The following is a 23,317-nucleotide window of genomic DNA, read 5'->3' on the forward strand; positions in this document are numbered from 1 at the left end:
CTAACCAAAGAAATTACACCGTTATCTACACAGTAGTAATAGTCTTAACTATGTAGCCTGCTGTCATTGGTGCTGATGATGTTGAGTGTTGGGTCAGGTTAGGGATGCAAAATTCCGATAACTTTACAAAAATTCCCAGTTTTTCCAGAAATCCAGGTTGGAAGATTCCCAGAAACAGAAGGGAATAAGCAGGAAATCATGAATCCTCCAACCAGGATTTCTGGAAAACCTGACAATTTTGATAAGGTTAAAGGAATTTTGCAACCCTAGGTCAGGTGATGATAACTCACAGCATGGAGGTGTGGCGGTGAGGAGTCAGAGATGAGATGTGGAGTGGTGAATCTATGTGACTACTCAGTGCTATGACTCATAGGCACTCACAGATTGGCTTAACAATGACATGAGACTGTTAAATCCTCCATGACGGTTGGTGCTAATGGATCTGCTGTGACAGTACCTCATCCTCCTCCCCTCTCTGTGTCACCCCAGAGAAGGCCATAGAGATGCGGGTGGTTAAGATCGACCACACGGCCCTGCATCCCCACCTGCTGGATATGAAGATTGGCCAGGGTCGCTACGAACACGGCTTCTTCCCCCGGCTGCAGTCTGACGTGCTCTCCACTGGACCCGTCAGCAACAAGTGAGGATCACACCTCCGCAAGAGAGACTGATTTACATACTTTGATTGATAATACTGAAAAAATATGTTTGTTTTGTCTCTATCTTTGCTATTTGGCTTTTGTGTCTTTCTAAGTGAAGTTGTTTTGTTTGTATGTTAGATGGGCGAAGAGGAGTGCTCCAGCACAGTGGAGGAGGAAGGACAGACAGAAACAACACGCTGAACACCTTTACCTGGACAACCACCAGAGAGAGGTGAGGGGACATCAAGCAGCCCTAGAAAAACGGGATTAACATTCCCAAACCATATTCACATGGATTTTGTCTATCTGTTTTTGTGTTATCGTTAGTTTCTTGTCGATTTCTTCCTCACTCTTCTTCATGGCTTGCGGTGTTCACTTCTAAATATCTAATGTCTGGAACGATTGAATTAAAGTCTTGTTTGTCCATTTTCTTTTTTACTCTCTATACCTCAATTATTTCCTCTTGACCTAACCTCTCTTTCTGTTTCTTTTTCTATCCCTCTGACACCTACTATCTACCTACTGTATTTCTCTCACACACTCTCTCTTTGGTCTCTCTCTCTCTCTCTCTCTCTCTCTCTCTCTCTCTCTCTCCATCTCACACACACGCTCCCAGCATGTGGAGTGTTTGTTCCCGGAGCTGCAGCTCCTGCTGTTTCTAGACTACTACTGGCTCTCGCAGTCCTTCAGGCCCTGTCTAAAGTCTGTGACTGTGGATGTGGTATGTGTTGGCAGTGGGTGGGGCCTGAGCCTCACACCACGTCCACACGGCCCCTCCCCCCATGTGGTCCTCACTCCCTCCTCCTAGCATCACAGCTTTACCTGATACTCCAGATCACTTTCCAGGGTTTCTTCTCAGGTTTAGGGTTTCACTTTAGGGTGCACATTAAGAAAGCAATATTTAGATTGATTTGACAGCATCCCAGAAAACCCATGGCGCTGACACGCCTCCCAGGATGGATGTTGAGGTCAGAAAGTTAAAAGACAGAAACACATCGTCCATCATGAAATGACCTCAGTACAGGCAGCTCAGCTCATTATACAACTGACTCAGAGCTCCTCCCTCTCCCTCCTCTGGAATGATCAATCCCTCACTGTAGTAGTTACCAGAAATCTATCCACTGTATGCACTGTATACGTTCTGTGGTTGGTTGCCGAGTGGTGTGACCCTCTGTGTTTATGTGATGATGAACATTGAGCCAGATTGATTACTCTCCCTTGGTGTATAGCTTACTCTTAGGCCACTCCATGTGTGTCCTCTCTTACCCTGTCCTCTCTGTCTCATTACAGAAATACATCCAGGAGGCCAGGAACCTGGGCACTACCATCCGGCAGCCCAAGCTGTCCAACCTCTCCCCTTCCGTCATCGCTCAGACCAACTGGAAGTTTGTGGAGGGTCTGCTGAAAGAGTGCAGGAATAAGGTACAGTAACTACCAGTCTTCCTATATCACGATTGCAATAACCATTGCAGTAGACTATTGCAGTAGACTATTGCATGGATATTGAAATACGACATCTTCAGTGAGTCTCCATTAGTTTCAATGTCACTCAGAAGTATTCTGATGTCAATGACCGTTGCAGTAGACTATTACTTGGATATTGAGATCCAGCACCTGTAGTGTCAACCATCTGGCCTCCAGAGATGGTAATCTCCCTGTATGGTTATGTGTGTGTCCCTCCAGACCAAACGCATGCTGGTTGAGAAGATGGGCAGGGAGGCGGTGGAGCTGGGTCATGGGGAGGTCAGCATTACAGGCGTGGAGGAGAACACACTTATCGCCTCCCTCTGTGACCTGCTGGAGAGGATCTGGAGCCACGGGCTGCAGGTCAAACAGGTCAGCACACACACACAAGTATTATTTAAAAACAGTTTATATACACACTAACACACATGTATGCATTTAGGTGCATTCAATGCGTATTCATTCATTCCCGCATCTCCATCTTCATCTGCCAGGGTAAATCTGCCTTGTGGTCCCACCTGCTCCACTATCAGGAGAGCAAAGAGAAGACGGATGCAGCACCGGCCGGTTTGGGTCCCCCAGGTAAGCCACTCGTTGAAATGTGTTAAATGGACGGTGATTTAAAGCCATAGCCACATCCCTCTCTCTCCTCCCCACATCAGGTCTCATCCACGACATAGAGAGACGCAAGTCTGACGCTGGCGCTGCCTTGCCCCCTCTCAAGGTATCCCTGATCAGGGACATGAGGTGAGTCTCCTCATCCATTCACCAGGTCTACCACAGTATCAGTATCAGTGTCTTCAGATGCTCTGCCTACACTATTTGCCAAGTATCCTCGTGAATATACATTTCAAGTCATATGGTCTTGAAATGATGGAATGTTGTAAGGGGAATGTTGCAAATGATATTATACTATTCTGCCTGTGTTGATTGTCCCTTCTGTAGCGGCAGAAGTGGTTCAAATGTATGCCTTCGTACCTCTACGTAGTTCTTTGAAAATAACAATTTCGAATCAAGGTGAGATAATGATTGATTGATCATACCTCAGAATGCAATGATTTCAAAGTGTTTTCACTGCCATCTTGTGGCCCACTGACAAAAAGCACTTTCAGTCTATACAGAATATTATCAATGATTCAGGACCATATGTAGTGGAAAAATACTGACATCAGCCTCATAGCCATGCATCTCAAGCTTTGCAGCAGGCATAAACACTTGATTACCAGCTATGATTATTTTAAATATAATATATATATATGCTGTATATGTACAGCATATACAGTCATGGCCAAAAGTTTTGAGAATGACACAAATATTAATTTTCACAAAGTCTGCTGCCTCAGTTTGTATGATGGCAATTTGCATATACTCCAGAATGTTATGAAGAGTGATCAGATAAATTGCAATTAATTGCAAAGTCCATCTTTGCCATGCAAATGAACTGAATCCCCAAAAACATTTCCACTGCATTTCAGCCCTGCCACAAAAGGACCAGCTGACATCATGTCAGTGATTCTCTCGTTAACACAGGTGTGAGTGTTGACGAGGACAAGGCTGGAGATCACTCTGTCATGCTGATTGAGTTCGAATAACAGACTGGAAGCTTCAAAAGGAGGGTGGTGCTTGGAATCATTGTTCTTCCTCTGTCAACCATGGTTACCTGTAAGGAAACACGTGCCGTCATCATTGCTTTGCACAAAAAGGGCTTCACAGGCAAGGATATTGCTGCCAGTAAGATTGCACCTAAAACAACCATTTATCGGATCATCAAGAACTTCAAGGAGAGCGGTTCAATTGTTGTGAAGAAGGCTTCAGGGCGCACAAGAAAGAACAGCAAGTGCCAGGACAGTCTCCTAAAGTTGATTCAGCTGCAGGATTGGGGCACCACCAGTACAGAGCACGCTCAGGAATGGCAGCAGGCAGGTGTGAGTGCATCTGCACGCACAGTGAGGCGAAGACTTTTGGAGGATGGCCTGGTGTCAAGAAGGGCAGCAAAGAAGCCACTTCTCTCCAGGAAAAACATCAAGGACAGACTGATATTCTGCAAAATGTACAGGGATTGGACTGCTGATGACTGGGGTAAAGTAATTTTCTCTGATGAATCCCCTTTCCGATTGTTTGGGGGATCCGGAAGAAAGCTTGTACGGAGTAGACAAGGTGAGCGCTACCATCAGTCCTGTGTCATGCCAACAGTAAAGCATACTGAGACCATTCATGTGTGGGGTTGCTTCTCAGCCAAGGGAGTGGACTCACTCACAATTTTGCCTAAGAACACAGCCATGAATAAAGAATGGTACCAACACATCCTCCGAGAGCAACTTCTCCCAACCATCCAGGAACAGTTTGGTGACAAACAATGCCATTTCCAGCATGATGGAACACTTTGCCATAAGGAAAAAGTGATAAATAAGTGGCTCGGGGAACAAAACATTGATATTTTGGGTCCATGGCCAGGAAACTCCCCAGACCTTAATCCCATTGAGAACTTGTGGTCAATCCTCAAGAGGCGGGTGGACAAACAAAAACCCACAAATTCTGACAAACTCCAAGCATTGATTATGCAAGAATGGGCTGCCATCAGTCAGGATGTGGCCCAGAAGTTAATTGACAGCATGCCAGGGCGGATTGCAGAGGTCTTGAAAAAAAAGGGTCAACACTACAAATATTGACTCTTTGCATCAACTTCATGTAGTTGTCAATAAAAGCCTTTGACACTTATGAAATGCTTGTAATTATACTTCAGTATTCCATAGTAACATCTGACAAAAATATCTAAAGACACTAAAGCAGCAAACTTTCTGGAAATTAATATTTGTGTCATTCTCAAAACTTTTGGCCATGACTGTACTCAATGCTTAGCCTTCCATCTTTGTGTTCTATTTGATTGGACTTGAGCTACATTCCTCATGATCTTCATGTCTGGCCCCTCATGTCTGGTCCAAATGCTATACCAGCAGTGTCGATTTTTACATGTAAATCTTGGTGGCAAATTCCCCAAAATGTATTTAGATGCATGCCAGCAAAGCCACTACACAACACTAAACAATACATGAATTGCACTATAACGGTGAAAAACGGTGCCCACAAACTGTTAGGGCCTACATAAAGCTGTCCCAACAGCAGAGCTTTCTTTTCAGCACCATGGAGTGAATCCTTACCACTGCTACACCTGGCAATCAGCGGAGCCTTGTCTGGCAGCAGACAAGGGGACGACGAGCAGATAAGAGGCAATATGTAATTTTCGATTAAGACATTAATGAGCGAGCTAGGACGGACTTAGTCAATATAACTATTTGTTCAGCACTTATGAAATGTACAGAGACAGAATTTAGAACATGGGCTGTTCTTACAGTATTCTCCCTGTATACCAAGTCAGAGCCGTAGGATAAATAAAGGGGGCATATAAGGATAAGCTGACAATGAAAGCTTTTACAATATTCAATGATTATATATCTCTTAAACAGGCTATAGGCTACATGTGCACCATCAAGTCAGAACAGTAGGCTAAAGTATGAGGGGGAAAGGAACCAAATTTTTAGGGTAAGGCACATGGGCTACTAACAGCTTACTAAACAACATCCATTTAGTGTTACTTTCTCAGCTACAGTATACATATCTTCCTGACATATTACATAATTTATGCAGCAGCATACAATACATTTTTGGACTGACCTTGATGTGCTGTGCTCACTTGAACAGGAAGGTGGTGCGGCGGTCCTTGTGGGCAAATTTTGTCATCAAACTTTGTCATTAAAGTATGTCATTCTCTGGATTCATGGTACTTTCAAGACAACTGGGAACTCGGGGGGAAAAAACAAGGTTGAATCAAAAACAAGGTTGACATCAGTGATCTTCAGGTCGGAGCTCTAAAAAGAGAGTTCCCGACTTGGAATTCCAAGTTGGACAACCAATCAAAACGTATTTTCACAGTCGGAGATCGTTTATTTCAGATTTCCCAGTTGTCTTGAATTTACTGAAGTCTGAGATGTCCTTGTTCCTAGTTTCCAGTTGTCTTGAACGCGGCGGAAATCATGCTGGATTGACAGCATGAATGTTTATCTGTTTAAGCTTGGAAAAGAGACCCTGAAACCCAAACATATCACACACCCACTCCACTGAATAGCAGGCTAGTGATTGCTTTGCAGCGCTTGCAGTTAGCCACTGATTCCTTCCAAACAATTCATTGGTGAATTTGCGATTTCCAACTTGTCGTGTAATGTTTATGTCCAATGGCCGATGAGCACCGCTACATTTTATCTAGAATTTCTCTTCATATGACAAGGATTGAAAAGGATCTGCCAGTAGATTGTCGACATGATTCATGATGATGACTGCTTGTCTAGCTTCCTTGCTAAGATTTTGAAAGTATGATGTTGACATGATCAGTCCAATCAAAGCTACGGTAGATATAATGTGATTTAAAGTCATTTTATCTGTGGCCAATGACCTTGAGCCTTCTTGGATGGGCACTTCTAATGTAGCTTGAATTTTCGAGCTCTCCCCGTAGATTTTGCAGTGACGTAGTGTCCCCATGAGTGACAGAACACTGAGCCAATCACGGCACAACTAGAGAACATTACCAACCCTATGCTCCGTATTTTTCACTGGCTGCCCCACCACCACCACAGAAAGCACTGAGCTAGACTGAAACACCTGCATTTTGGAGCTGCCTTACTCAAGAAGGCAAAAAAGAGACTGTTTGTATGCAGCTTTATTAACTCAATGATTTCGTTTTTTACATTTTTTGCAAACTGATATGTGACACGTATTAATGCCAAAATAACATGCAAAACAGGCAACAACAAAACAATTAAATATATATATATACAGGACCAGTCAAAAGTCCAAGGGTTTTTCTTTATTTTTACTATTTTCTACATTGTAGAATAATAGTGAAGACATCAAAACGATGAAATATCACATATGGAATCATGTAGTAACCAAAACAGTTACTTCACTCTTGGCATTCTCTCAACCAGGTTCATGAGGTAGTCACTTGGAATGCATTTCAATTAACAGGTGTGCCTTGTTAAAAGTTAATTTGTGGAATTTCTACCCTTCTTAATGCGTTTGAGCCAATCAGTTGTGTTGTAACAAGGTAGGGGGTATACAGAAGATAGCCCTATTTGGTAAAAGACCTGTAACAAACGTCGTCGGGAGAAGGAGAAGAGAACCAAGGTGCAGCGTGGTAAGAATTCATAATACTTTTAATAAATACGAACACTTGAACAAAACAACAAAACGACAAACGAACAGTTCTGCAAGGTGCAATACACAAAACAGAAAACAACTACCCACCAAGCACAGGTGGGAATGAGGCTACCTAAGTATGGTTCTCAATCAGAGACAACGATAGACAGCTGCCTCTGATTGAGAACCACACCAGGCCAAACACCTAGAAATACAAAACATAGAACAAAACATAGAATGCCCACCCCAACTCACGCCCTGATCAAACCAAAATAGAGACATAAACAATGAACTAAGGTCAGGGCGTGACAAGACCAATTCCATATTATGGCAAGAACAGCTAAAATAAGCAAAGATAAATGACAGTCCATCATTACTTTAAGACATGAAGGTCAGTCAATCTGGAACATTTCAAGAACTTTGAAAGATTCTTCAAATGCAGTCGCAAAAACCATCAAGCGCTATGATGAAACTGGCTCTCATGAGGACCGCCACAAGAAAGGAAGACCTAGAGTTACCTCTGCTGCAGAGGATAAGTTCATTTAGAGATAACAGCCTCAGAAATTGCAGCACAAAATAAAAGCTTCACAGAGTTCAAGTAACAGACACATCTCAACATCAACTGTTCAGAGGAGACTGAGTGAATCAAGCCTTCATGGTCAAATTGCTGCAAAGAAACCACTACTAAAGGACACCAATAGTAAGAAGAGAAAGAAACAAGAGCAATGGCCAAGAAACAAGAGCAATGGACATTAGACTGGTGGAAATCTGTCCTTTGTGATTTTTGGTTCCAATCGCCCTGTGTTTGTGAGATGCATGGAGGAGGAGGTGTGATGGTGTGGGGGTGCTTTGCTGATGACACTGTCTGTGATTTATTTAGAATTCAAGGCACACTTAACCAGCATGGCTACCACAGAATTCTGCAGCGTTACGCCATTCCATCTGGTTTGCGCTTAGGGGGACTATCATTTGTTTTTCAACAGCACAATGACCCAAAACACACCTCTGGGATGTTTTGTCTACCTTGTTGTCAAGAGACTGGACATTGGCGAGTAGTATACTCGGGAGCGGTGAGCGATGTGCCCGTCTACGGAGCCTGACCAGAAGACCGCTCCGTCTGCCCCTTCTGCGGCACCGTTGTTTGGGTCACCTACTTGGATCCGATCCATTGTCCTGGGTGGTGGTCCAAACAGAGGATCCGCTTGGGGAAAGTCGTATTCCTGGTCGTAATGTTGGTAAGTTGTAATAAGACTTAAGATTTCCTGGGGTAACAATGTAAGAAATAATACATAAAAAAACTAAATACTGCAAAGTTTCCTAAGAATGCGAAGCGAGGTGACCATCTCTGTCGGCGCCATACATCATGAGGTTGCATTTATTGTAGCTGGGGATTTTAACAAAGCTAATCTGAAAACAAGGCACCCTAAATTTTATCAGCATATCGAATGCGCAACCCGGGCTGCCAGCATTCTGGATCATTGCTACTCTAACTTCCGCAACGCATACAAAGCCCTCCCTCGCCCTCCTTTCGGCAAATCTGACCATGAACCCATTTTGTTGCTCCCAGCCTATAGACAAAAACTAAAACAGGAAATGCCCGTGCTCAGGTCTGTTCAACGCTGATCCGACCAATCAGATTCCACTCTTCAAGATTGCTTCGATCACGTGGACTCGGATATGTTCCGGATAGCCTCAGACAACAACATTGATGTATACGCTGATTTGGTGAGCGAGTTTATTAGCAAGTGCATCGATGATGTTGTACCCACAGTGACTATTCAAACCTTCCCCAACCAGAAACCGTGGATTGATAGCAGCATTCGCGCAAAACTTAAAGCGTGAACCACTGCTTTTAATCATGGCAAGGCGACCAGAAACATGACCGAATACAAACAGTGTAGCTATTCTCTCCGCAAGGCAAGCAAGCAAGCTAAGCGTCAGTATAGAGACAAAGTAGAGTCGCAATTTAACGGCTCAGACACGAGACGTATGTGGCAGGGTTTACAGTCAATCACGGATTACAAAAAGAAAACCAGCCCCGTCGCGGACACCGATGTCTTGCTCCCAGACAAATTAAACAACTTCTTTGCTCGCTTTGAGGACAATACAGTGCCACTGACATGGCCCGCTACCAAAACCTGCGGATTCTCCTTCACTGCGGCCAACGTGAGTAAAACATTTAAACGTGTTAACCCTCGCAAGGCTGCCAGCCCAGACGGCATCCCTAGCCGCGTCCTCAGAGCATGCGCAGACCAGCTGGCTGGTGTGTTTACGGACATATTCAATCAATCCATATCCCAGTCTGCTGATCCCACATGCTTCAAGAGGGCCACCATTGTTCCTGTTCCCAAGAAAGCTAAGGTAACTGAGCTAAACGACTATCGCCCCGTAGCACTCACTTCCGTCATCATGAAGTGCTTTGAGAGACTAGTCAAGGATTATATCACCTCCACCCTACCTGACACCCTAGACCCACTCCAATTTGCTTACCGCCCCAATAGGTCCACAAACGACACAATCACAATCACACTGCACACTGCCCTAGCCCATCTGGACAAGAGGAATAACTATGTAAGAATGTTGTTTATCGATTACAGCTCAGCATTTAACACCATAGTACCCTCCAAACTTGTCATTAAGCTCGAAACCCTGGGTCTCGACCCCGCCCTATGCAACTGGGTCCTGGACTTTCTGACGGGCCTCCCCCAGGTGGTGAGGGTAGGAAACAACATCTCCACCCCGCTGATCCTCAACACTGGGGCCCCACAAGGGTGCATTCTCAGCCGTCTCCTGTACAACCTGTTCACCCATGACTGCGTGGCCATGCACACCTCCAACTCAATCGTCAAGTTTGCAGACGACACTACAGTGGTAGGCTTGATTACCAACAACGACAAGACCGCCTAAAGGGAGGAGGTGAGGGCCCTCGGAGTGTGGTGTCAGGAAAAGAACCTCACAGTCAACGTCATCAAAACAAAGGAGATGATCGGGGACTTCAGGAAACAGCAGAGGGAGCACCCCCCTATCCACATCGACGGGACAGTAGTGGAGAAGGTGGAAAGTTTTAAGTTCCTCGGCGTACACATCACGGACAAACTGAAATGGTCCACCCACACAGACAGAATGGTGAAGAAGGCACAACAGCGCCTCTTCAACCTCAGTAGGCTGAAGAAATTTGGCTTGTGACAAAAAACACTCACAAACTTTTACAGATGCACAATCGAGAGCATCCTGTCGGGCTGTATCACCGCCTGGTATGGCAACTACTCCGCCCACAACCGTAAGGCTCTCCAGAGGGTAGTGAGGTCTGCACAACGCATCACCGGGGGCAAACTACCTGCCCTCCAGGACACCTACACCACCCGATGTCACAGGAAGGCCAAAAAGATCATCAAGGACAACAACCACCCGAGCCACTGCCTGTTCACCCCGCTATCATCCAGAAGGCGAGGTCAGTACAGGTGCATCAAAGCTGGGACCGAGAGACTGAAAAACAGCTTCTATCTCAAGGCCATCAGACTGTTAAACAGCCATCACTAACATTGAGTGGCTGCTGCCAACATACTGACTCAAATCTCTAGCCACTTTAATAATTAAAAATTGCATGTAATAAATGTATCACTAGTCACTTTAAACAATGCCACTTTATATCATGTTTACATACCCTACATTACTCATCTCATATATATATACTGTATTCTATACCATCTACTGCATCTTGCCTATGCCGCATGGCCATCGCTCATCCATGTATTTATATGTACATATTCTTATTCATTCCTTTACACTTGTGTGTAAAAGGTAGTTGTTGTGAAATTGTTAGATTACTTGTTAGATATTACTGCATGGTCGGAATTAGAAGCACAAGCATTTCTCTACACTCGCATTAACATCTGCTAACCATGTGTATGTAACCAATAAGATTTGATTTGATTTGTAAGGGCTATTTGACCAAGAAGGAGTGCTGCATCAGATGGCCTCCACAATCACCCGACCTCAACCCAGTTGAGATTGTTTGGGATGAGTTGGACCGCAGAGTGAAGGAAAAGCAGCCAACAAGTGCTCAGCATATGTGTGAACTCCTTCAAGACTGTTTAAAAAGCATTCCAGGTGAAACTGGTTGAGAGAATGCCAAGAGTGTGCAAAGCTTTCATCAAGGCAAAGGGTGGCTACTTTGAAGATTTTAAAATCTAAAATACATTTTGATTTGTTTAACACTTCTTTGGTTACTACATGATTCCATATGTGTTATTTGGGGAGGCAGGTAGCCTAGTGGTTAGAGCGTTGTGGGGCTCAGGTGGGGCTCAAAACAGGTGGGTCTCTGTTCTGAAACAGTACCACACTAGTTCATTTAGCAGACACTTTTATCCACAGTAGTTCATTTAGCAGACACTTTTATCCACAGTAGTTCATTTAGCAGACACTTTTATCCACAGTAGTTCATTTAGCAGACACTTTTATCCACACTAGTTCATTTAGCAGACACTTTTATCCACACTAGTTCATTTAGCAGACACTTTTAACCACACTAGTTCATTAAGCAGACACTTTTATCCACAGTAGTTCATTTAGCAGACACTTTTATCCACAGTAGTTCATTTAGCAGACACTTTTATCAACAGTAGTGCTCAGCCACGCTGAGAGGAATCCTGAAGTTGGCGATAGTTTATGGGAGGCAGTCAGACCACTGTCTTGTCTAAGGTGCACACAGCCAGTGGTGTTGAGTCATACAGGATGTCATTCCTTGTGTGGTATGAAGGAGGTGGTAAAGAGAGCTGGGTTGATCTTTGTGACAGCATGTTACTTCCAGCCTAATTCCCCTGCAGACCCCCTGCAGACCAAGCCAGGGAGAGGGTGCTCTGGCTCAGGTAGTTGTTTATTTTATTGTATTTTTTTTATTTCGCTCGGCAAGTCAGTTAAGAACAAATTCTTATTTACAATGACGGCCTACCCATGGCTGTGCTTGTCACGTTCTGACCTTTATTTCCTTTGTTGTGTCTTTATTTAGTATGGTCAGGGCGTGAGTTGGTGTGGGCAGTCTAGTTTTGTATTTCTGTGTTTGGCCTGATATGGTTCTCAATCAGAGGCAGGTGTTTTGTGTTGTCTCTGATTGGGAACCATATTTAGGTAGCCTGTTTTGTGTTGGGTTTTGGGGGTGGTTGTCTTCAGTCTTTGTGTGTCTGCACCAGATAGAACTGTTTCGGTTTTCACATTTGTTGTTTTGTATTTGGAAGTGTTCAGTTTATTGTCTTTAATTCAACATTATGGACACTTACCACGCTGCGCTTTGGTCCTCTCATTCTTCCACCGACGAAAGCCGTTACAGTGCTGTAGTCTGTTGTAGAAGTTTACTCTGATCACACGTCTGCACAGACAAACATGTCATGTCTTCTTTCCAAGGATCCATAATTTTCCATTGGTGCTTTTTCATTTGTGCGTTGTCACATTGATATACGAGCACATTTTAATTGATAAATATTTATATTTGGGTATCTTTACTTTAAATGGACAATAAAGGTTGACCAGGTTGCTTCATTCTACATATCAACATTTCATATTTACCTTGCTGTGCTCTTTATTATTTGACATTTATCTAATTCCTCTTCTACAGGAGGTGGATTCCTGTAGTTAGTCTGCAGATTGCATATAACCATTGTTTGTTTTACTATACCATTCATGCAATAACAATCTGCATTGTGAATGTTGATATTTTGCTCTGTTGCCATGGGGAACAGAGTGGAGTGGAGGAAATTGGGTTAATTCGTGAGAGTAAGGGAAGAAGGGGAGGGAAAGGAGGGATGAGAGAGGAGGGGGGATGCATGGGGAGCACTTATAGCGCAGACAGTGCAGTGCTTACTGGCAGAGGTGGAGTGGAAGGGAATGTGTCTGGACACAGAGGGCATGATAGTGGCTGGGAGCGATGACGGTAGGCTGGCTTAAACACCAGGGAGTCTGGGGCTGGCCAAGGCTTCTTCCTGGCTGGGCTGGCTATCCCCTCTCAGCCCTGCATGCTCTGGAATCTAGAACCGTGGTGAAAATAACATACAGCAGAGGTCTATCACCTTGTTCAGAGGGACTGTCCCTGCTCTTGCATCTTATCATATATTAGGTTTGTGGTTTCGTGCTCACCTTGGCCAAAGGATGCAAAAAATGCTACAACATTATAGACCATCTCTGAAAGGATGACTGTTTGTATATGTGTGTATATGTGCATTTGTGTGTGTTTTTCTCCTCTGACCTCTGTGCTGTGTACTATATCTTCTGTAGACACATCCAGAACATTGGGGAGATCAAGACAGACGTGGGCAAGGCCAGGGCCTGGGTGAGGCTCTCCATGGAGAAGAAACTGCTGTCCAGGCACCTCAAAAAGCTGCTGTCTGACCATGAACTTACAAAGTGAGCAAAACAACAAGGACCTAGTGTAACAGTTTAACTTTATGGCGTCCCCTCGCCCCGACCCGGGTGCGAACCAGGGACCCTCTGCACACATCAACAACAGTCACCCACAAAGCATCGTTACCCATCGCTCCACAAAAGCCGCGGCCCTTGCAGAGCAAGGGGAACCACTACTTCAAGGTCTCAAAGCGAGTGACGTAACCGATTGAATCGCTATTAGCGCGCACCACCGCTAACTAGCTAGCCATTTCACATCCGTTACACTCACCCCCCTTTCGACCTCCTCCTTTTCCGCAGCAACCAGTGATCCGGGTCAACAGCATCAATGCAACAGTATAACTTTAGACCGTCCCCTCGCCCCGACACGGGCGCGAACCAGGGACCCTCTGCACACATCAACAACAGTCACCCACGAAGCATCGTTACCCATCGCTCCACAAAAGCCGCGGCCCTTGCAGAGCAAGGGGAACCACTACTTCAAGGTCTCAAAGCGAGTGACGTAACCGATTGAATCGCTATTAGCGCACACCACCGCTAACTAGCTAGCCATTTCACATCCGTTACACTAGTATACAACTGGCAAATCAAGCTAAACACAAAATGTGTAATTTTTGTAAGAGCCTCTGCTTCAGTAATTGGGATAATACCCCATTCCCTTTAAGTCAGTCTCCTTATAAATCCTCACTAATTTATATTGGAATGTCCCACTCAGTCTCATACACATGAATCAACCTGATGTCTGAAAACTATGCGTGTATAATATATGAGCTCTTTTGACAGATCCAAACGTCATAGTACAATCACCTATTAAACATTTACAATGTTTTTTATAATTGATGAGATGGTGGTGAAGTGGGTCACGTTCAGGCTGATTCATTATGGAGGTATTGCATTGTGACCGTTCCATTACCATTCTCCAGTTGTTTATCAAGGAAATCACATTCATCAGCTACTGATTCAGCCTTTTAGGCTTCACACTGTTATTGTTCAATCTATAATCATTACATCATGTGAAATGCTAAACTGATTTGTTTTAGTGAATTTTTTTGTTGCTTTTGTAGGAAACTATACAAGCGTTATGCTTTTCTGCGCTGTGACGATGAGAAAGAGCAGTTCCTGTACCACCTCCTCTCCTTCAACGCTGTGGACTACTTCTGTTTCACCAATGTCTTCACCACCATCAGTGAGTGCCAGGAAATTAGATTAGAGTAATAGATGAATTGGACTTATTTCCTGACTAAACTGTTTTCCTGGATTTGAGATGCTTACTGAGAAATATATTGAAGACAGAGGTAGCTCTTTTTGTGACCATTTTATTTAACTAGGCAAGTCAGTTAAGAACAAATTCTTATTTATAATGACGGCCTAGGAACAGTGGGTTAACTGCCTTATTCAGGGGCAGAACAACATATTTTTACCTTGTCAGCTCAGGGATTTGATCTAGCAACCTTTCGGTTACCGGCCCACTCGAACCACTAGGCTACCTGCTAACATATTGTACTTGACTGAGTGATTTCAGGTTTCCCTCTCTTCTCTGTCCCACAGTGATCCCATACCATGTGCTGGTGATTCCCAGTAAGAAACTAGGAGGCTCCATGTTCACAGCCAACCCCTGGGTGTGTGTGTCTGGGGAGCTGGCTGAGACCGGGGTGCTCCAGGTCCCCAAGCACACTCAGGAGATCACCTTTGAGGTTGGTGCTCCCCTCAAGATTGAATATTCCTGGTATTTTGATAATAATATCAATATATATTCACCTTAACATGACTTTTGCCTTTTGCCTTCTGTCGCAGTGCCAGAACCTAGGCAAGCTGACCACAGTGCAGATGGGCCATGATAACTCAGGTCTTTACGCCAAGTGGCTTGTGGAGTATGTTATGGTCCGGAATGAGATCACAGGTCATGCTTACAAGTGAGTGAAATATTTGGTAGCAGCTGCCTTATGCTAGAGATTTCAGTAGCATCTACTCAAGAAAGACCCCGTTGAAGCTTTGGCTAACTGTTATATTTTCGTGTGTGTGCGTAGGTTCCCGTGTGGCCGGTGGCTGGGGAAGGGGGTGGACGATGGCAGTCTGGAGAGGGTCCTGGTGGGAGAGCTAGTGACACCAAACTCAGAGAACGAGGACAGAATGTGTCGTACGCCCCCCATGCAGCAGTCCCCTGGGATGATGAGGAGGTTTGTCACCATCTCACCAAACAGCAAACCAAGTGAGTGACCATTCAAATACACTGCAAAAATCGTCATCAATAATAGCCAATAATCTTCATCAAGGGACTACACACACAGCACCAAATGTTGATCTCCTGTTTGTCTGCAGTTTTTTCACCGTGGTGTGTTTTAGGGACCACCCTCACTCTGGTCTCTGGTGGATGTTTGACTGAAAAACATTCAGCGCGATTCTACATGTAGAATCGGTTTGCACTCGGTTTGCAAATTATGGCCGGCACACTGTTAAGAGGTGCTAAGTACTCTCGGCTGGCAAATGCTACCGGTGTGTCCATGCCTTTAGATAACTTTTGAGGGTCTTGTGTCTGCTGGCATGGACTGATTTTTTCTTACTCTTTGCAATCATCCAGAGTTGAACACTGGTCAGATCCAAGAGGGAGTGGGAGAGGCCATCAATGGGATAGTGAAGCACTTCCACAAGCCAGAGAAGGAGGTGAGAGACACAACCCCCCACCACATTGTCTATTATTCATCACAGTGAAGGAGACAGTGGGTCCTCAACCTGTACACTGTCTGTACACTGCAGGCAACACTGATCATAGTTTCACTCACATGTGTTCCAAATGAACACTTTCATATGGCCACAATTGATGTGTTGGACCAGGGTACTTTGAAAAGAGACAACATTAGTCACTCTTTTTCTTTCCCTGTCTGTTTTTCTATAGAGGGGCAGTCTGACCCTTCTGCTGTGTGGGGAGTATGGTCTAGTCTGGGCTTTAGAGCAGGTGTTCCAGCATGGCTTCAAATCCCCACGCCTCTTTAAGAATGTCTTCATCTGGGACTTCTTAGGTAAAGCCTCCAAAACACGACCATTACACCTGAATATACAGTGTACACTATACAGTATCTTCCATGCCATGCTAATGGATGAGGTTTCTCTTATCAATGTCTTTTGTCTGTGATTTCTCCTTATAGAAAAGTCACAAGTGTACTTTGAGAGTGCTGAGCAGAGGGAGGTGACTCCAGATGAGAACTGGCAAACCAGAGTACGCCACTTCTGCCGCTTTATGCGGGCCATCAACAGCACATCTAGGAACATAGGCAAGGATGGGAAGTTCCAGATGCTGGTGTGTCTGGGTGCCAGGTAATATCTCCTCTGTAGCCTCACAAACACACTCAGAACAACAGCTATCATCAGGAACATTTGAATGGGAATTCTTTGTACAGCACTAAATGTCCTGGTCAAAAGGGCAAATTAGATTGTTTGAGATGTTTTACAAGACATCTTCAATTCAACTGAAAGAGAGGTGTTTTCATTATCTCTCTAATAGCAGCTAGGGTTGTAAAGGGTCGGAAACTTTCCGGGAAATTTTCCATGGGAAGTTAAGCCCTGGAATTTGGGGAATTTTGCTTAAATTCATTTAAAAAAGTTAGCTTATAACAGTGAACCTTTGTTGTGGGATACACAAGGCAATTCTAGGTCTTGTAGCATATTTTGGTTAAGCTATCTCCAATTCAATGGAATTGCAACCCTCTGCATGCACAGTGCATTCTTCCATCACATGTGCAGTGCACTCTTCCAACACATGTACAGCTGATTCTCATGATCTTGCACACTAATGAGATGCTATTGAGCCCACACTACTACACTGTCTGAGCCAAGGACTACATGCTATCTGGTAAGTTTTGATTACAATACTGGATGGGATGAATATATTTTATATGACATACATGAATTTTGGTTAACTAGTAAATAGTAGCCTATATCAAAGTGTGTTTAAATCATTTCTAACCTGTTAAGAATTTCTGCTAGTTCGTTTTTGCTACCATGTGGGTTTTAGCTTCCTTGAGCCTGCTAACTGAGGAGTGTTATTTCACCTGTTTCCATACATGCTTCATTTTTTTCAATGTATCTTACAAAGGAGTTGTTTAATCTAACTGCTTCACTATTTATCTGTACATGGAATTGTATTTGTTTTTTACTCATTTTTTTCTCATCTTTACAGGAAAATGCCACTGATGTGTGGAGACATTTCACTGCAGCTAATGTGGAAGCAAAAGCTGTGTACATTTGCAAATATTGTTCCAAATCAAATGGGAAGAATGCAACAAAGATGCAGAATCATCTGGCCAAGTGCATAAAGTTCCCTCAGCGCTCACAACAAAGAACCTCTGACAAAAGTCCCTCTACTTCTATTCGAGGTGAAAATGATGAATCAGACACCTTATTGATAGCAACAGCTCATGGTTCTCCTGGAATCAGAAGTTTTTTTGACTCAATGGAGGAACGTAGTCAGAGAAATGCTGATGAATGTCTTGCTCGAGCTGTGTATGCAACTGGTTCACTTCTGATGCTCACAGGTAATGTGTATTGGAAGAGATTTCTGAATGTTCTTCGCCCAGCATACACACCTCCAACCAGACATGCTTTATCTACTAATTTGCTGGACGCAGAGTTCAACAGAGTTCAAGTGAAGGTCAAGCAAATCATAGAGAAAGCAGACTGTATTGCAATCATCTCTGATGGGTGGTTGAATGTTCGTGGGCAGGGAATAATTAACTACATCATCTCTACCCCTCAACCAGTATTCTACAAGAGCACAGACACAAGGGACAACAGACACACCGGTCTCTACATTGCAGATGAGCTGAAGGCAGTCATCAATGACCTTGGACCACAGAAGGTATTTGCACTGGTGACAGACAATGCTGCGAATATGAAGGCTGCTTGGTCTAAGGTGGAGGAGTCCTACCCTCACTTCACACCCATTGGCTGTGCTGCTCATGCATTGAATCTGCTCCTCATGGACATCATGGCACTAAAAACAATAGATACTCTATAAGAGAGTCAAGGAAATGGTTAGGTATGTGAAGGGTCATCAAGTTATAGCAGCAATCTACCTCACCAAGCAAAGTGAGAAGAATAAGAGCACCACATTGAAGCTACCCAGCAACACCCATTTGGGTGGTGTTGTCATCATGTTTGACAGTCTCCTGGAAATGGCCATATCACAGTCTGCCTATATGGATAACCCCATCATGTTCAGACTCTGCTTGCAGATGTAAGAGTAGAAATCAGTACTGCCCTGCCCATTTCACTGTTGCTCCAAGCAGAGGAAACTGCAGTTCTGAAATACATCAAAAAGTGTGAAGACTTCTGCCTGAAGCCCATACTGTCTTGTGCAGAGATCAACAAGGCCTATGGTGTCATCACTACCGTGTCTCGCCACCTTGGCCTGGATGAGGGCAAGGTTCTTGGCAGTCTGGCGAAGTACACTTCCAAGCAAGAGCTTTGGGATGGAGATGCAATATGGCAGTCGTGCCAACATATCTCATCAGCCACCTGGTGGAAGGGACTTTGTGGATCTGAGACTCTTTCCCCTGTTGCCTCCATCATCCTCCAAATCCCACCAACATCAGCTGCCTTAGAGCGCAACTGGTCCTTCTTTGGCAACACACACACTAAAGCATGCAACAGGCTGACCAATACAACGGTTGAAAAATTTCTGGCCATCTGGGCAAATGTGTGGCTTTTTGAGCCTGACAACGAGCCATCCTCAACAAGGTTGGAAAGTGGCAGTGAAGATGAGGCCTCAGTGTCTGATGTTCAAGAAGTAGACATTGAGGAGGTCCAGGGAGAAGACATGGAAGCCTGAGAGGAAGACAACCAAGCTTTGGTTTCTAGACTATCATTTTACAGATGTATGTTGAAAACGTTTTTGGGAGATGCGATGGATCAGTGGGGATCATTCAATATTCCCTTTCTTTTGTTGTTCAGTGAAATCATCCCATGTGAAGAGTCAACTCATTTAATTAAATTTCAATTCGTAACTAAATTGTTTTTTTATTTCTATTGGAAGGATTTAATCATTTTAAATTATGTCTACTTATGATAAGGTCAAGGTATATGTTTCTGTCTCCATATGATATGGTAAATATATCCAATGCAAAAAACATTACATTTAAATGGTATTAATATTAATTTGCATATATTTCAGTTAATACCTATATATTCCCATTAATTCCCATATATTCCCGTTAATTCCCACGGAAAGTTTCCACCTCTGAATATTCCCCAAAATGTTCAACCCTAATAGCAGCACAGCATTTATCACTGTGATAACGGCAGGTAGCTTAGTGGTTAGAGTGTTGGGCCAGTATATGAAAGGTTGCTAGATCGAATCCACGAGCTGACAAGGTAAAAATCGGTTGTTCTGCCCCTGAACAAGGCTGTTAACCCACTGTCCCTAGGCTGTCATTGTAAATACGAATTTGTTCTTAACTGACTTGGCTAGTTAAATAAAGGTAAAATAACAGAGTGGGAGGCTTTGGCCTCTTTTGTAGTGCTAGGGGGATCCCTCCCCACCTCCTGCTGCTTCAGTCATTATCCCTCACACTGTGTGTCTGCCTATCCTGTTGGGCATTGTATGAGTATGTGTGGAGGTTGTATACATAGAAATACAATTATTTTTATGGTTGTATAGTTAAGCAATAAGGCATATGGCCAATATACCACAGCTAAGGGCTGTTTTTATGCACATCGCAAAGCGCCCAGATATTTTATTTAACATTTATTTAACTATGCAAGTCAGTTAAGAACAAACTCTTATTTACAATGATGGCCTACACAAGACGACGCTGGGCCAATTGCGCGCTGCCATATAGGACTCCCAATCACAGCCAGATGTGATACAGCCTGGATTAGAACCAGGGACTATAGTGACACCTCTTGCACTGAGATGCAGTGCCTTAGACGGCTTTGCCACTCAGGATACAGCTCTTAGCCATGGTATATTGGCCATATACCACAAACTCCCGAGGTGCCTTATTGCTATTATGAACTGGTTAGCGACGTAATTAGAGCAGTAAAAATAAATGTTCTGTCATAACCGTTGTATACGGTCTGATATACCACTGCTGTCAGCCAATCAGCATTCAGGGCTTGAACCACCCAGTTTATAATCCCACTTTAAGCTTCCACACACTAGTTCAAAACATACAGTATATATCCTACTAATTATGACACCACAGACTTCCTCTTTCTCTCTCAACCCTTTGTGGCATAACAGGGCTTGGTAGCTCAAATGCACCTGACACTTTAATGAAATACCTTCTCTTTGTTCTTTGTCAAAAATATTTTTAAGTGGCACATAGCGAGACCAGACATGCCTAAATGCAACGTAAATAATGCCTCAGTCATAACCAAGCTTGAGCCCTTCCTATCCTGTCTTTTAGCAGGTATGAGGATTTACTAAAAAAGTTCCCTGAAGTCAGTCTGGTAAACTTCCTGTTTCTCTCTGCTCTTCCTAGGGACCATTTGTTACACCACTGGATCGCTCTCCTCGCAGACTGTCCAATCACAGTGCAAATGTACGAAGACACAGCACTGATAAAGGACCGCTCATTGGTAAATTCTCTGATCAGAGTGCTACAGACTTTGCAGGAGTTCAACATTACCCTAGAAGCTTCACTTGTCAAAGGGATCGGTATCTAGGCCCTCCTTCGTTCACACCAATTGGACCTGACTAAGGAAGACTGTTAGGGACCACTAAAGAACAATTAAACCTTTTTATGCAGAAAGAGACTTGAACAATTAAGGGACGATTTCTGGCTTATATTAAAGCTACTGTTACATTTGCCATATATTAAGTGCAATGAGCCTTTCAAAATGTGTTGTTATTTTTATCCTCAACAATGTTGCTGTTAGACGTTAAGAATATGTTTTCTATTACGATCCGTGACTTTCACTTTGTTGAAGAAGATAACCCACCTGTTGTATACTACTTTATTGAAAGCTAAATATTTTCATTGTTATTGTGAACTGCTGACAACGGCTATATTCTAAAAAGGAAAACAAGGAACAAAAACTGTTAATATATTTTCGGAGAAGAACAGTATTATTTTGATATGTCTGTCAAGTTGCTTGCTCTGTTCTAATTCTAACTGTCATAATGCAGAGCTTGAAGCAAATGATGCAGAAGTATGCTTTATAAGTATGAATATGACATGGTATAGATGTTTGTGTAGGGTGGGAAACTGATTCACCTACATCAATATGACAGTGGGTAAGTTTGGATCAATCCCCCTGGAAGTACCGTAGGATGCAACTATTTTATATGGATAACTTGGCCTAAGAAGAGGCTCCTGAATAAGATAATGTAGCGTATGTGTAACGGATGTGAAATGGCTAGCTAGTTAGCGGGTACGCGCTAATAGCATTTCAATCAGTTACGTCACTTGCTCTGAAACCTAGAAGTAGTGTTGCCCCTTGCTCTGCAAGGGCCGCGGCTTTTGTGGAGCGATGGGTAACGATGCTTCGTGGGTGACTGTTGTTGATGTGTGCAGAGGGTCCCTGGTTCGCGCCCGTGTTGGGGCGAGGGGACGCCGTAAAGTTAAACTGTTACATTGATGCTGTTGACCCGGATCACTGGTTGCTGCGGAAAAGGAGGAGGTTGAAAGGGGGGTGAGTGTAACGGATGTGAAATGGCTAGCTAGTTAGCGGGTACGCGCTAATAGCGTTTCAATCAGTTACGTCACTTGCTCTGAAACCTAGAAGTAGTGTTGCATCCTTGCTCTGCAAGGGCCGCGGCTTTTGTGGAGCGATGGGTAACGACGCTTCGTGGGTGACTGTTGTTGATGTGTGCAGAAGGTCCCTGGTTCGCGCCCGTGTCGGGGCGAGGGGACGGTTTAAAGTTATACTGTTACATATGCTAGTGATGCACAATATGTATTCAGTTGGAGAAGTATCACCATACGGCCATGTCAGTGCTTCACACTTGACACACAACTCTTCAACAGTACAGTACTCATCATAACCATGGCTTGGTAGAAAGTGAGTCATTTATAAAATGACAGCCTTCGTGTAAATACCTCTAACCAGTGCATCCTTCTTTCCAACAACTTCTCATTATTCCACACCTGTTCTGCCCATTCCTGGCAGGTTTACAACATGTCTGTTCAGTAGTGAGAATTGAATGAGCTGATTGCAAGTTAAATTAATAATGAGTGGTACATATGGTTGCTATAAAAGGCCAGATTCAAAATAGAGCAAACGATTCTCCTCTGAACTGTTGGCGTTTCTGCTATGCAATATAATCCACATCACACAAAAAAAATCTACCCAAGATCTAGATGAGAATCATTGGACCTCCTCCATTTTTCTTACTGATGATGAATAACAATAGCAGTTTGATAGAAGTAGGTGTGAAGGATGTCTTTCCTGTGCCAATGTCTGGATTGTGTTGGTTGTACTATTCCATGTACAATCAAAATGCAATCGCATCTTGGGAGATATATTTTTGTTTTTCAATACTGTTGTACATTTGACATAGCCGTATAATGTAGTGTTTACTAAGTGAGGAAATGTGTACAGTGTAAAAAAACAAATAAAGAATAAAATTACAGAAATGCAGTAATATGGATGGTGTCACTATAAATTGCTATATGGTTATTGATGGTATT

At 43.6% G+C, this 23,317-nt stretch overlaps 1 protein-coding gene across 1 annotated transcript in view; it reads left to right on the top strand.

Annotated features, from left to right (window-relative positions):
• Positions 1 to 22,118, top strand: part of LOC120025248 (DENN domain-containing protein 5A-like) — a 71,400-nt gene extending 49,282 nt beyond the window's left edge. Inside the window, exons 9-23 of the mRNA XM_038969733.1 lie at positions 490 to 640; positions 780 to 873; positions 1,932 to 2,063; positions 2,325 to 2,477; positions 2,600 to 2,687; positions 2,768 to 2,852; positions 13,563 to 13,691; positions 14,753 to 14,874; positions 15,237 to 15,382; positions 15,483 to 15,601; positions 15,716 to 15,897; positions 16,267 to 16,349; positions 16,582 to 16,705; positions 16,832 to 17,000; positions 21,167 to 22,118. Coding sequence (XP_038825661.1) covers positions 490 to 640; positions 780 to 873; positions 1,932 to 2,063; positions 2,325 to 2,477; positions 2,600 to 2,687; positions 2,768 to 2,852; positions 13,563 to 13,691; positions 14,753 to 14,874; positions 15,237 to 15,382; positions 15,483 to 15,601; positions 15,716 to 15,897; positions 16,267 to 16,349; positions 16,582 to 16,705; positions 16,832 to 17,000; positions 21,167 to 21,350 — 1,961 coding nt within the window. The 3' untranslated portion in view covers positions 21,351 to 22,118. The remainder of the gene's footprint in view (positions 1 to 489; positions 641 to 779; positions 874 to 1,931; positions 2,064 to 2,324; positions 2,478 to 2,599; positions 2,688 to 2,767; positions 2,853 to 13,562; positions 13,692 to 14,752; positions 14,875 to 15,236; positions 15,383 to 15,482; positions 15,602 to 15,715; positions 15,898 to 16,266; positions 16,350 to 16,581; positions 16,706 to 16,831; positions 17,001 to 21,166) is intronic.
• The last annotated feature ends 1,199 nt before the right edge of the window (positions 22,119 to 23,317 follow it).

This window comes from Salvelinus namaycush, chromosome 30, assembly GCF_016432855.1.
Source record: "Salvelinus namaycush isolate Seneca chromosome 30, SaNama_1.0, whole genome shotgun sequence".
In the NCBI taxonomy this organism is placed as follows: Eukaryota; Metazoa; Chordata; class Actinopteri; order Salmoniformes; family Salmonidae; genus Salvelinus; species Salvelinus namaycush.